Source organism: Oncorhynchus gorbuscha, linkage group LG06 (assembly GCF_021184085.1).
Source record: "Oncorhynchus gorbuscha isolate QuinsamMale2020 ecotype Even-year linkage group LG06, OgorEven_v1.0, whole genome shotgun sequence".
NCBI lineage: Eukaryota > Metazoa > Chordata > Actinopteri > Salmoniformes > Salmonidae > Oncorhynchus > Oncorhynchus gorbuscha.
In genome coordinates, this window is record NC_060178.1 from 20,840,337 (window position 1) to 20,854,632 (window position 14,296).

At 42.9% G+C, this 14,296-nt stretch overlaps 1 protein-coding gene across 3 annotated transcripts in view; it reads right to left on the bottom strand.

Annotated features, from left to right (window-relative positions):
- Positions 1–260: 260 nt before the first annotated feature.
- Positions 261–14,296, bottom strand: part of atp8b3 (ATPase phospholipid transporting 8B3) — a 44,050-nt gene continuing 30,014 nt past the window's right edge. For 2 of the 3 annotated variants that reach the window (XM_046352611.1, XM_046352613.1), the window contains exons 26-30: positions 1,844–1,927; positions 1,482–1,706; positions 1,215–1,352; positions 970–1,100; positions 261–875 (exon numbers count right to left, since the gene is read on the bottom strand). In XM_046352611.1, the coding sequence (XP_046208567.1) occupies positions 1,341–1,352; positions 1,482–1,706; positions 1,844–1,927 (321 nt within the window). In that variant the 3' untranslated portion in view covers positions 261–875; positions 970–1,100; positions 1,215–1,340. Of the gene's footprint in view, positions 876–969; positions 1,101–1,214; positions 1,353–1,481; positions 1,707–1,843; positions 1,928–14,296 lie in introns of those variants that run through there. The other variant, XM_046352614.1, reaches the window with a different exon arrangement.

Here is a 14,296-nt window from a genome sequence, read left to right on the forward strand (position 1 = left end):
TGTACAGTGCCAACTGTAAGGTTTGGTGGAGGAGGAATAATGGTCTGGGGCTGTTTTTCATGGTTCCAGACAATGACATTTTAGATGATTCTGTCCTTCTGACTTTTTGGCAACAGTTTGGGGAAGGCCCTTTCTTGTTTCAGCATGACAATGCCTCCGTGCATGGAGCGAGGTCCATACAGAAATGGTTTGTCGAGATCGGTGTGGAAGAACTTGACTGGCAATGTTCCAACATCTAATGAAAAGCCTTCCCAGAAGAGTGGAAGCTGTTATAGCAGCAACGGGGGAACAAACTCTATATTAATGCCCATGATTTTGGAATGAAATGGTCAACAAGCAGGAGTCATGTAGTGTATCTCCTGCAACAGGGTGATCAAATTAAGATCGTACATCTGTATGCCATCCTCACAAACCACTCCCATATCATCCAACCATCATTTGAACAGGAACACCTCAGTCTAGGATTCTGCTGTCCAAGGTACTGAACTACCAGGGCTAAATCATGGGTTAAACTATGACCCTATAGACAGGCCCCATTTGCCATGTTTTTACTGCTGTAGAAAATACATTATTCTTGTAGTTGTGGAGGGACCTACACACATTATCAATCCCATTTCCATCTATTTGGATGAATCAATTTCAGTAATATTCTTCGGAGCATCATCACTCTGTGTTTGGCCTGCTAGTGTGAAATTTTCACCTAAAGTTCCCCTCCTGTCCACTGGGGGAGCTGTGCTACGGTGACTAGCTCCAGAAGTGATGAGACGGCCAATGCCTCGGCCCTGAGACATGGCGTAGGAGGAGCGGCGGTGGGAGTCTCCTCTCCTGAAGGCAGACTTCTGCAGCTCTACAGGCCCGTGTTTGGTGATGTGAACCTGGTGAAAATCAGAGAACAGGTCAAACATGACTTCTCTCCACTGTGGGTAATGTAACATGGCCATCCCACATGCACACGCGCAGCAGTCTCACCCTATGTTTGTCTGGGTTAGTGAGGATGATGTTGAGGGTGTGGATGGTAAAGGAGGGTAGGACAGCAGTCCAGGCTGTCAGCAGGGCTGTGAACCAAACCACCGGGTTGGGGAAGGCATTCTGAGACACACCTGATCAGACCACAGACAAACACACCCAACCACCTCAATATTACCAGACACATAGTCAGTTCAAGACAGTATAAAATATCAATGTTAAGACAGTGGTAGAAGTGAGGTGTGTACCAGGGAAGTAGTAGTCTACTGGGGACTTCTCAAATAGCTTGGGACTGTGAGTGATAGGCGTACACACAAAGAACAGGCCAAAGCTGACACACATCGCAGCCACACTCCACTTAGTCCAGTGTCTGGTCAGAGAATGATCTGAGACACACAAACCAACACACAATGTCCATGTCAATACATGTATCATAATCATCAACGATAATCAGCAGTGATGTGCAACTCCATAGAACTGTTTACGTCCGTTCCATGACCTCCAACCCTTTTTACCTCAATGGTGGCTGAGAACAACAATGCTATGCTGACAGTGACGGCCATGGTCTGGTAGTCCAGGGCAGAGTTGTAGAAGACCCCCAGGGGCATAAAGAAGAGAACCAGAGAGGTGTAGAAGGCATGGAGCAGGGTGGCAGCCAGCAGCCAGGTGTTGAACAGCTCCTGTCTCTGGCCAACCTTGTAGAGCTCTGGCCAGCTCAGACTGCACTCTGCACTCACATCCTATAGGAGAGAGGAGATCAAACAACATTATGGTAAGGGTCAGGAGTGTGTCCATGGCCACATGGAGTAAAACAGAAACTCTGGGCCCCTTGGGATTTCACACCTCGTTACAAAGATGCCTTTGTCTTTTCTCTTACCTGCTCAAAAATGGCCAGGCATTCTACTGGCATTGCAGTGTAGAACACAGTGTACAGGAAGATGAACCAATTCTCATACAGAGACTGGAAGAAAACAGCACAGAAAATGGCTAAAACATTGGGATCTTTTAAAAAAGGTTGCAGTTACATTATATGATTTGGGGTGTATTTGTTTGGGGGGAAGGGGGGGGGGTTACAGGTATTTACATTCATATAATTTCATAATCCATATATTTTCTATTCATTATTTATACATTGTACCTGTGGGCTGCCACTCCAAAGAAGAAGAAAAAAAGAAGAGAACATAAAGTAAAAACATTACAAAGTATCATATTTTTTGTTTAATTAATAATAAATTAAGTATAAACAGGAAAATCAAACAAAAGAAGAAGAGGACCTCCCATTCCCCCAACCCATTCCCCCAACCCATTCCCCCAACCCATTCCCCCAACCCCAGCCAACAGCCAGCTGTAACAGTCTCTGATTGATTGAGAGATTCAAGGAGCTATCATCGTTATGTAACATAATAGATGCAAAGCATGAATATTGAATATTGAATATTGATTTTAGGGGACACAGTGAAGAGGTGGGAGTTGGGGCCAATATAATCGTAAAACGTTTCCTTGGTGTTAAATACAGTCTGTGAAAAAAATTAAAATGCATAAATTGCTTTAGATTACTGGATGCCAATGTCATATTTTTCCATATTCTGTTCCAGTTAAACAGTCGTTCAGATTCAGTCAGATTTGTGGACCATACTTTTTAATGGCTGGCTCAGAATATGAGCTTTCCAAAGGTTGATAAATAAATAATACATTTCATAATTGGGAGTCGAGGGATTCCATAGGCCCGGATAGCTGACGTAAGTTGTAAATATTGAAAAAAGGAGTTGCCTGGTAATGTGTATGTATCTTTCAAATCTTGGAATGTTCTCAAACCATTACTGTCCATGATATCGCCAAGGATACGGTTTCCACATTTGGACTGTTGGTTGGGATGTAAAAGGCTTCCCTCCATATTGCAAGGCATTATTGTGAAATATTGGAGTATGGGCCATTTTGATTACCTTGATTACCAGTTTCCAGAAGGGGAAGCCATGGGAAGCATTGAAATACAGAAATTCAGCCAGGGCAATATATTCCTTTCAATAATATTTATTCTGCAACTGGAATGTTATTCCATCTACTGAGGTTGGATTGAATTGATTTGAGCGTTCTGTTAAGGTTTCTGACAATGGTTTAATCCAAGGAAGGAGAAATATCTACTCCCAAATATTTAAAATGGGAAACGACTGTGATTCCATGAGTAGAGACCAGTGGCGGTCGGTGCCGTTTAAGAAGAGGGAGAATTATATTTTTTTTAATGACTTATTTCTATTAGAGCATATTGGATGACTGTCATTCATATTCCATTCCCCCAGCTCAATGTAACATCGATATGATTAGGCGACTACATCAGTCTAAAATGTTCTCTGTACCCATCATGAGGTTTCTACAATCTAGCCAATGAATGAAAGACTACAACGTAGGTGCAAAGGTTGAGAGATTTTTGAGTAATCAAGATGACAGACAGTGACACATTCAATACCGCCTTGCACACTTAACTGCATCTAGCTGATCTAGGGTGTAATCATTAGTCCAATAGTTGCAAACAAGAGTTTTTATTGGACAAATTCATGTATGTTAATCCCCGTTATCCCCAAATTCGTGTTGAGGATAAGCGAAGTGAAGGTGTTGTTTCCTACCTTCACCACCTGGTGTTGAAGGCTGAGCTATAGTCAATGAACAGCATTCTTACATAGGTATTCTTCTTGTCCAGATGGGATAGGGCAATGTGCAGTTAGATGGTGATCACATCGTCTGTGGATCTATTGGGGTGGTATGCAAATTGAAGTGGGTCTAGGGTATCAGGTAAGGGAGAGGTGATATGCTTCCTTAATTACCCTCTCAAAGCACTTCATTATGACAGAAGTGAGTGCTATGGGGCGATAGTCATTTAGTTCAGTTGCCTTTGCTTTCTCGGCTACAGGAACAATGGTGGCCATCTTGAAGCAAGTGGGGACAGCAGACTGGAATAGGGAGAGATTGAATATGTCCATAAACACTCCAGCCAGCTGGTCTGCGCATGCTCTGAGGAAGTGGCTAGGGGTAATGTCTGGGCGGTTAACCCAGCCTTGCGAGGGTTAACACGTTTAAATGTCTTACACTCATCAGCCACAGAGAACAAGAGCCCACAGTCCTTGGGTGCGGGGCATGTGTGGCACTATGTTATCCTCAAAGTGGACGAAGAAGGTGTTTAGCTTGTCCGGGAGCAAGACGTCGCTGTCCGTGACGTGGATGGTTTTCTGTGATTGTCTGTAGACCCTGCCACATACGTCTTCGGCGACTACACTTTGTCTCTGTACTGAAGTTTTTCCAGTTTGATTACCTTATAGAGGGAATAACTACACTGTTTGTATTCAACCATATTCCCAGTCACCTTGCCATAGTTAAATGCAGTGGTTCCCGCTTTCAGTTTTGTGCGAATGCTGCCATCTATCCATGGTTTACGATTTGGGTAGGTTTTAATAGTCACAATGGAAAATGATCAAGTCAGTCACTGTGTCAGTATATATGTTGATGTTATTCTCAGAGGCTACCCGGAACACTTCCCAGTCAGCGTGATCAAAACAATCTTGAAGCATGGATTCTGATTTGTCAGACCAGCGTTGAATAGACCTATGCACGGGTATTTCCTGTTTGAGTTTTGTGCCTATAGGAAGGGATGAGCAAAATGGAGTCATGATCTGATTTGCTGAAGGGAGGGTGGGGGAGGACCTTGTAGGTAGTGGTCAAGTGCTTTAGCAGCGCAAGTACTACAGTAAAATTGTTGATAGAACTTCGGTCGTGTTTTCCTCAAATTTGCTTTGTTAAAATTCCCAGCTACAATAAATGCGGCCTCAGGATATGTGGTTTCCAGTTTGCACAAAGTCCAGTGTAGTTTCTTGAGGGCTGTCGTGTTATCGACTTTCGGGGGAATCTAACCGGCTGTGACTATAACTGAAGAGAATTCCCTTGGGAGGTAATATGGTCGGCATTTGATTGTGAGGTATTCTAGGTCAGGTGAACAAAAGGACTTGAGTTTCTGTACGTTATCACAATCACACCATGAGTGGTTAATCATGAAACATACAGCCCCGCCAGTCTTCTTCCCGGAGAGTTCTTTATTCCTGTCTGCGTGATGTACTGAGAACCCAGCTGGATGTATGGACGGGGACAGTATATCCGGAGAGAGCCATGATTCTGTGAAACAGAGTATGTTACAGTCCCTGACGTCTCTCTGGAAGGAGATTCTAGCCTGGAGCTTGTCTACTTTATTGTCTGGAGACTGAACATTAGCGAGTAATATACTTGGAAGTGGTGGATGGTGTGCACGCCTCCTGAGTCAGACTAGAAGTACACTCAGAATACCTCTTCTCCACCAGTGGCATCTTGGAGTAGCCTCTGGGATAAGTTAAATTGCCATGGATTGTTCGAACAAAGGATCCAATTCGGGAAAGTTGTATTCCTGGTCGTAATGCAGGTGAGTTACCGCCGCTCTGATATCCAAAAGTTATTTCCGGCTGTATCTAATAACACAAAAAACTTTCTGGGGTAATTATGTAAGAAATAATACACACAAAAAAAATACTGCAAAGTTGCTTAGGAGCTGGAAGCAAAGCTGCCATGCCTGTCGGTGCCATCTTTTTCTAGTGTTGGATAGCCATAGCCAGCTAGCTAACATAGCATCCCTCTATGTTTGAACCGGGTGTTTGAGTAGGCTAAACTAACTAGCTGCATTAGCTAAGTGAAAGTGAAAGTGAAAAATGTTTTACTAGGAAATATAGCTAGCTCTCTCTCTCACTATCTCTTTCTCTCTTTTTTTGCTTCTCCTTAATTTTGGAAGAAATTAAATTGTTCAAAACTGTTAAACTATTATCTTTCTCTCTCTTTGAGGCAACTACTCAGCACATTTTATTTGCTGCAGTGCTAGCTAGCGGTAGCTTATGCTTTCAGTACTAGATAAAATGATCTGATCCTTTGATAGGAAGGATGACATGTCAGTTCATGCTGCAAGAGCTCTGATAGGTTGGAGGACGTCCTCCAGAAGTCGTCATAATTACTGTGTAAGTCTATGGAAGCGGGTGTTAACCATGAGCCACCTAGGTTTATATTGAAGTCAATGTATCTAGAGGAGGACAGAAGCTAGCTGTCCTCTGGCTACATCATGGTGCTCCCCTACAGAGTGCTGCTGAGGCTACTGTAGATCTTGCAAAACAGTGTGTTTTAATAAATTATTTGGTGACGTGAATATATTTACTATATTTTTATCTAAAAGGGCAAACTTTTTTAATGTTACACTATTTTTATGTTCATGAAATTCACTGAGGATGGTCCTCCCCTTCCTCCTCTGAGGAGCCTCCACTGGTAGAGATGGAGTCTTCCATCAGGCAGTAGGGCTGATTTGGTTAGATCAATTTTAAAACTTGAGATTACGATGAATTTATCTATGATCTTCAATGCATTTGGGAGTGATTGATATACATTGTCTAGATATGGTAAAGTATCATTTGCATATAATGAGATTAAATGATCAGTAGATTTGAGGGAAATTTGTATTATTTCCTTTGTTTGATGAATTGCGTATGTTCCATTGAGAATAAAATGATCAAAGGAGAAATTGAATTGCCTTTCTGCTGCTTTTAGTAATTCTGAACTGAGAGAAGTAGATATTACCTGTTAAAACTTTGGCTATGTGATTGGCATATAGCATTTTAATTGGAACCAATTCCCATATGTTCCAAGACAGACCAGAGATATGACCAATCTAGTCGATCCCCAAAAAATTCTGCATCGAGAGATAAAACAGGTCAAGGAGCTGTTTTTTCTGATGAAGCATTTTAGATACAGTATGTAGTAATTGACGGCGGTTATCCATGGCCAATTTATTTTGTTAGTGTGGACCAATTTTGGTAAGTACGTCTCAAGATGGAATGACAACATTTTAAAAAACAGTTTAACATCTGTGTTTATCAAAGATTTGGGGCCATAGTGTCGAACACTGGGTGGCATCCTTACCTTTGTTTTATTAAGGGAAAATGAGTGCTGTATTCACATCTCAAATTAGCCTTTGTGAACGGCTGTGTTAATAATTTTGAGCAATAGTGGAGCCCATTGATTTCAACAATTTAAGTAGAGCTCAGACGAAATTACCGTCCCATACAGGCGATTTGCCTTTATTCATACACACCAATGCCCTTTTGAGATCATTGAGAGAGACTGTTGAGAGAAGATGAGTTCCTCATTATTTTAGAAAGGACTTAGTCAGGCCTGGTGTGGTTTTACAATCAGAGACCTTGCTGTCCTTAAGCCATTTTGCCACAACTTTGGAAGTATGCTTGGGGTCAATGTCCATTTGGAAGACCCATTTGCGACCAAGCTTTACCTTCCTGACCGATGTCTTGAGATGTTGGTTTAATATATTCATGTAATTTTCCTCCCTCATAATGCCATCTATTTTGTGAAGTGCACCAGTCCCTCCTGCAGCAAAGCACCCCCACAACACGATGCTGGCACCACTATGCTTCACAGTTGAGATGGTTTTCTTCGGTTTGCAAGCCTCCCCCTTTTCCTCCAAACATAACGATAGTCATTATGGCCAAACAGTTGTATTTTTGTTTCATCAGACGAGAGGACATTTCTTCAAAAAGTCTGATCTTTGTCCCCATGTGCAGTTGCAAACCGTAGACTGGCTTTGTTATGGTGGTTTTGGAGCAGTGGCTTCTTCCTTGCTGAGCAGCCTTTCAGGATATGTCGATATAAGACTAATTTTACTGTGGCTATAGATATTTTTGTACCAGTTTCCTCCAGCATCTTCATAAGGTCCTTTGCTGTTTTTCTCGGATTGATTTGCACTTTTCGCACCAAAGTACGTTCATCTCTAAAAGACAGCATGCGTCTCCTTCCTGATCGGTATGATGGCTGCATGGTCCCATGGTGTTTATACTTGCGTACTATTGTTTGTACAGATGAACGTGGTACCTTCAGGCGTTTGGAAATTGCTCCCAAGGATGAACCAGACTTGAGGAGGTCTACAATATTTTTTCTGTCTTTGCTGATTTCTTTTGATTTTCCCATGATGTCAAGCAAAGATGCACTGAGTTTGAAGGTAGGCCTTGAAATACATCCACAGGTACACCTCCAATTGTCTCAAATGATGTCAATTAGCCTATCAGAAGCTTCTAAAGCCGTGACATCATTTTCTGGAATTTTCCAAGCTGTTTAAAGGCACAGTCAACTTAGTGTATGTAAACTTCTGACCCACTGGAATTGTGATACAGTGAATTATAAGTTAAATAATGTCTGTAAACAATTGTTGGGAAAATGACTTGTGTCATGGACAAAATAGATGTCCTAACCGACTTGACAAAACTATCGTTTGTTAACAAGAAATTCGTGGAGGAGTTGAAAATGGAGTTTTAATGACTCCAACCTAAGTGTATGTAAACTTCCGACTTCAGCTGTACAGTATCAGTCAAAAGTTCAGACACACCTACTCATTCAAGGTTTATTTTTTATTTTTACTATTTTCTACATTGTAGACATCAAAACTATGAAATAACGCATATGGAATCATATAGTAACCAAAAAAATGTTAAACAAATCTAAATATATATTTTTACTGTTGGAAAAGCATTCCAGGTGAAGCTGATTGAGAGAATGCCAAGAGTGTGCAAAGCTGTTATCAAGGCAAAAGGTGACTTCTGTAAAGAATATGAAATATAACATATATTTTGATTTGTTTAACACTTTTTTGGTTACTATATGATTCCATATGATGTCTCCACTATTATTCTACAATGTAGAATATAGTAAATATCAAGAATTACCCTTGAATGAGTAGGTGTGTCAAAACTTTTGACTGGTACTGTAAGTAAATCAGTCAATTGAAATAAATTCAATAGACATCTATGGATTTCACATGACTGGGCAGGGGTGCAGCCATGGGTAGGCCTGGGATGGCGTAGGCACACCCATTTGGGAGCCAGGCCCACCCACTGGGGAGCCAGGCCCAGCCAATAAAAATAATTTTTACCCATTAAAGGGCTTCATTACAAACAATATAGACATAAAGATTGTGGTGGCTGCTCAGTGTGGCATTTGACATTATTGATCATAGTCTACTGCTGGGGAAAAACATATGCGGATGACTCAACACTATACACGTCAGTTACTACAGCGACTGAAATGACTGAATCACTTAACAAAGAGCTACAGTTAGTTTCAGAATGGGTGGCAAAGAAAAGGTTTGTCCTAAGTATTTAAAAAACAAAAAGCATTGTATTTGGGACAAATTATTCACTAAACCCTAAACCTCAACTAAATCTTGTAATGAATAATGTGGAAATTGAGCAAGTTGAGGTGACTAAACTGCTTGGAGTATCCCTGGATTGTAAACTGTCATGGTCATAACATATTGATACAACAGCAGTGTAGATGGGGAGAAGTCTGTCCATGATAAAGCGCCGGTCTATCTTTTTAACAACACTATCAACAAGGCAGATCCTACAGGCCCTAGTTTTGTCGCACGTGGACTACTGTTCAGTCATGTGGCCAGGTGCTACAAAGAGGGACTTAGGAAAATTTAAATTGGCTTCGAACAGGGCAGCTCGGCTGGGTCTTAGATGTACACAGAGAGCTAACATTAATATTATGCATGTCAATCTTTCCTGGCTCAAAGTGGAGGAGAGATTGACTTCATCACTACTTGTATTTCTGAGAGGTATTGACATGATGTGATGCACTGAGCTGTCTGTTTGCACTACTGGCACACAGCTCGGACACCCATGCATACCCCACAAGACATGCCACCAGAGGTCTCTTCACAGTCCCCAAGTCCAGAACAGACTATGGGAGGCGCACAGTACTACATAGAGCCATGACTACACGCAACTCTATTCCACATCAAGTGACTCATGCAAGCAGTAAAATTAGATAAAATACACCTTATGGAACAGCAGGGACTGTGAATTAACACAAACATAGGCACAGACACATGCATATACACACACACGATAACATAGGCACTATACACACACATGGATTTTGTGTTCTAGATACGTGGTAGTGGAGTTGGGGCCTGAGGACACAAACTTAATATGTTGTGAAATCTGTTGTGAATGTATTGTAATGTTTTTAAAAATTTTAAACTGTGTCACTACTTCTGCCGAAGTCGTTGCCTCTCTTTGTTCGGGCGGTGCTCGGCGGTCGACGTCACCAGTCTTCTAGCCATCATTGATCCATTTTTTATTTTCCAATGATTTTGTCTTGTCTTCCCACACAACTGTTTTCAATCCCATTCATTACCTGTTGTGTATTTAACCCTCTGTTTCTCCTCATGTCTTTGTCAGAGATTGTTTATTGTCAGTGTTGTGTTTATTGTATAGGTGCGCGACGGGTCCTCGTACCCATGTTTGTTTATATTCATCTCTTTTTAGTGTTATGCAGCATGTTACGTGGACATTCATTAAAAGACTCCATTTTACACTCCATTTTGACTCTCCTGCGCCTGACTTCCCTGCCACCTATACACACGACTCTGACAGAATGTCTGACCATAAAAATATGAAGTCAGAAGGAGAGGACTCTACGCTCATGGAGGTGGAGGAACTCATCCTGGGAAGCCTCCACCATCACAACTGGGATCTCCCTTGAACGCTTTTTCCCCTCCTGAACTGAACAAGATCCATTTATCCCTACCCACGGGATACAACGGAGATACTGCCGGCTGCCAAAGTTCCCTCCTTAAACAGAACTTGTATCTGGCCATGGTCTCCCCAGTACCATCAGACCGTGAGAAGAGTTGCGCCCTCGTCTCATGCCTCACCGGGAAAGCCCTGGAGTGGGCCAGCGCTGTGTGTAGAGAGGAGGATGCGGAGTTGGACCATTTTGAGGAGTTCATGTGCCATTTCCTGATAGTATTCAACCACCCACCCGAAGGCAAAGCAGCGGGTGAGCGCCTCTATCATCTGAGGCAGGAGACACAGGAGTGCACAGGAGTTTGCTTTGGAGTTTAGGACCTTGGCTACCGGCGCTGGATGGAACGACAAGGCCCTGATCGACCATTACCGTTATAGTCTACGTGAGGACGTTCGTCGGGAGCTGGCCTGTAGAGACACCACCCTCACCTTCGACCTGCTGGTGGACATGTCCATCAGGCTGGACAACATGCTGGCTACTCGTGGACGTCTAGATCGGGGTCTGGTTGTTCCATCCTCCCACACCTTCTTTCCCGAACCTATGGAATTGGGAGGGATGGGCAGGGAGACCGGGGGATTCCCGCAGAGAGCACACTGCTGGTCGGTGCCGGGTTGGTTCCTCTGGGAATAGAGAAGGCAGGCAGGGCACTCTGGCATCACGCCAGGTGAGTAGGCACCATTCTCATCCAGAGCCCTCTGTTGCACTAATGTTTGTCTCTGTCACCTTTCTGGATTTTCCACTGCATTCCCAGTATAAGGCGCTAGTAGATTCAGGCGCGGCTGGGAATTTCATTAATAAAAATGTAGCTCATAGTTTAGGGATCCCTATTGTTTCTGTGGATATGCCTTTCCCTATTCATGCCTTAGATCAGGGGTGTCAAAGTCAAATGGACGGAGGGCCAAATAAAAAATTTAGCTACAAGCCGAGGGCCGGACTGTTCGAATGTTCATTGAAATTTTTTTAAATGACGCATATAGTCTAGTGAACCTAATTGAACCTACTGAAAACCTAACAAATATATTCCAATATGATCAGATAAATAAAGCAATATTTTCTTATGGCTCTGTCAGTAATCTTTAATTTTCAACAGACACAAAAGACAAATTTCCTTTATATAAAAATCCCCATAACATGAACATTAAATGAAAGAAACCGGTATTCAAGGCACCATCAGTAGCCTATATTTTCTATTTTAGCAAAAGTGGGCTAAATTTACTTCAAAGAAAAAAACAATAATAGCAATTTTCTATCATCCACTCAACTGAAATATTTTTAAAATATAATTGGATTGAAATACAATAAAATAAAGTGCAAAAATCTATTAATCAAAAACAACACTTTGTTTAAGGAGAAGTAACATGCAGTGAAAACAAATATTAAACTTTAACTTTTAAACTTGAACTGAGTAAAAACTCTAAATATGTGATTGCACAGTAATGTTCACTTGTTTGAGGTTGAGGGTGATACTTGGTGGTGTCCCATCTTTTCCACAAGTTCATCAATGTTCGGGGTAAGGCTCTGAGCTGAGGAAATCCTCAGAATTGAGTGGAGGTGTTCAGCAGTAAGTCGACTTCTGTGTGATGTTTTGTTCAAGTTCATCAAAGAAAACAGTTGTTCACACAGGTATGTGCTGCCAAACATAGACAACGTTTGAGCAGCCTGGATGCGCAGCTGGGGCATTGTGTCGGGGAGGAAACGGGCGAACTCCGCAGCAACCACTGCCGCATATTTTGCCCTCAGTGCATCATTGCATTGGAGGTCAATCAACTCCATTTGGAGGTTTGGTGGTGAGCTTTCCACGTCAACAGCAAATGGGTTACCGAGCAGTTCCAACCTGCTTTTTTGTGCTTCAAAGTCAGCAAATCGGCATCGAAAGTCAGCGGCAAGCATACCTATTTTATCAGCCAACTGTGCGCTCGGGAACGCACTGGTAGAGAGCTTCTCTTTCATGGTCTGGCAGCTGAGAAAGTGGCTCAAATTTTCTTTCCGCATCTGCGTCTCCCACAGAGTCAGTTTGGTTTTAAATGCCTTCACTGTACTGTACATATCAGAGATGACACGATCCCGACCCTGCAGCTGCAAGTTCATTGCATTCAGATGACTCGTAATGTCACACAGAAAAGCCATTTCACACAGAAACATTTCGTCTCGGAGTTGTGTTGTGTCTTTCCCTTTGCTGTCCAAGAACAGACAAATCTCCTCACGAAGCTCGAAACATCTTTGAAGCACCTTTCCCTGGCTTAGCCATCGCACCTCTGTGTGATAAGGCAAATCACCATGCTCCGTTTCTAACTCCGTCAGAAATGCCTTGAACTGGCGGTGATTCAAACCTTTGGCTCTGATAAAGTTAACTGTGCGCGTGATGATGCTCATTACATGCTCCATTTTCAAGGCTTTACCGCACAACGCTTCCTGGTGTATGATACAATGATAAGCTGTCAGCTCACCTGTCGCGTTTTCCTCTTGCATCTTTTCCCGTATCTTTGCCGCCAGTCCGCTCCTGTGTCCACATATCGCAGGTGCTCCGTCGGTTGTCAAACCCACAAGTTTTTCCCAAGGCAGCTCCATCTCATTTACACATCTTGACACCTCTTCATACAAATCATGCCCCGTAGTTGTGCCATGCATAGGACGTAAAGCCAAAAACTCCTCTGTCACGCTTAGGCTGGAGTCCACTCCGCGGATGAAAATTGACAACTGGGCAATGTCAGAAATGTCGGTGCTCTCATCCACAGCCAAGGAATATGCAATGAAATCTTTTCCCTTTTTCACAAGCTGCTCTTTTAGATTGATGGACAACTGGTCTACTCTCTCGGCAATGGTGTTTCTGCTCAGACTCACATTTAAAAAGAGTTGCCTTTTTTCTGGGCAAACTTCGTCACAAACTTTAATCATGCAGTTTTTGATGAAATCCCCCTCCGTAAATGGCCGGGCTGATTTAGCGATCTCTTCTGCCAAAATAAAACTGGCCTTGACAGCAGCCTGGCCTTGTGATTTGGCTTTTTTGAACAGAGCCTGTCGAGATTTGAGGCCTCGTTTTAATTCCTCTGCCTTTTGTAGCCTTTGTTCCATGTCCATATTCTTGTTTATATCCGCGTGTTTCGTTTCATAATGTCGTCTCAGATTATACTCTTTCAGTACCGCCACACTTTCTCCACACAGAAGACACACAGGTTTTCCAGCTACCTCCGTGAACAAATACTCCGACTCCCACCTTGTTTGAAACCCCCGGTTCTCAGTGTCCACCTTCCGTTTTGCCATTTTTGATGGGTATCTGAAAGTTAATTTTACTGTGATGCTGACAACTGCTGTGCCAATAAATATTGAAATGAAGCAGCCTACTGCTCGGTGCGTCACCGTTGCATTGTGGGAAATGTAGTATTGGTGCGTGTAAAAGATCTGCGGGCTGCCGGCTTGCTGCGGTCTGCGGGCCGGTTCTAATAATAAATCAAGATCATCCCAGGGGCCGTAAAAAACCTTCTCGCGGGCCGGATGTGGCCCGCGGGCCTTGACTCTGACATATGTGCCTTAGATAGTCGACCATTAGGGTCAGGGTTTATCAGGGAGGTCACCGCACCTTTGTCTGATAACGCAGGAGGGTCACAAGGAGGTGCTAGGCCTACCCTGCTTAGCTTGTCATAACCCCACTGTTTCTTGGCCACAGAGGGCTCTCACG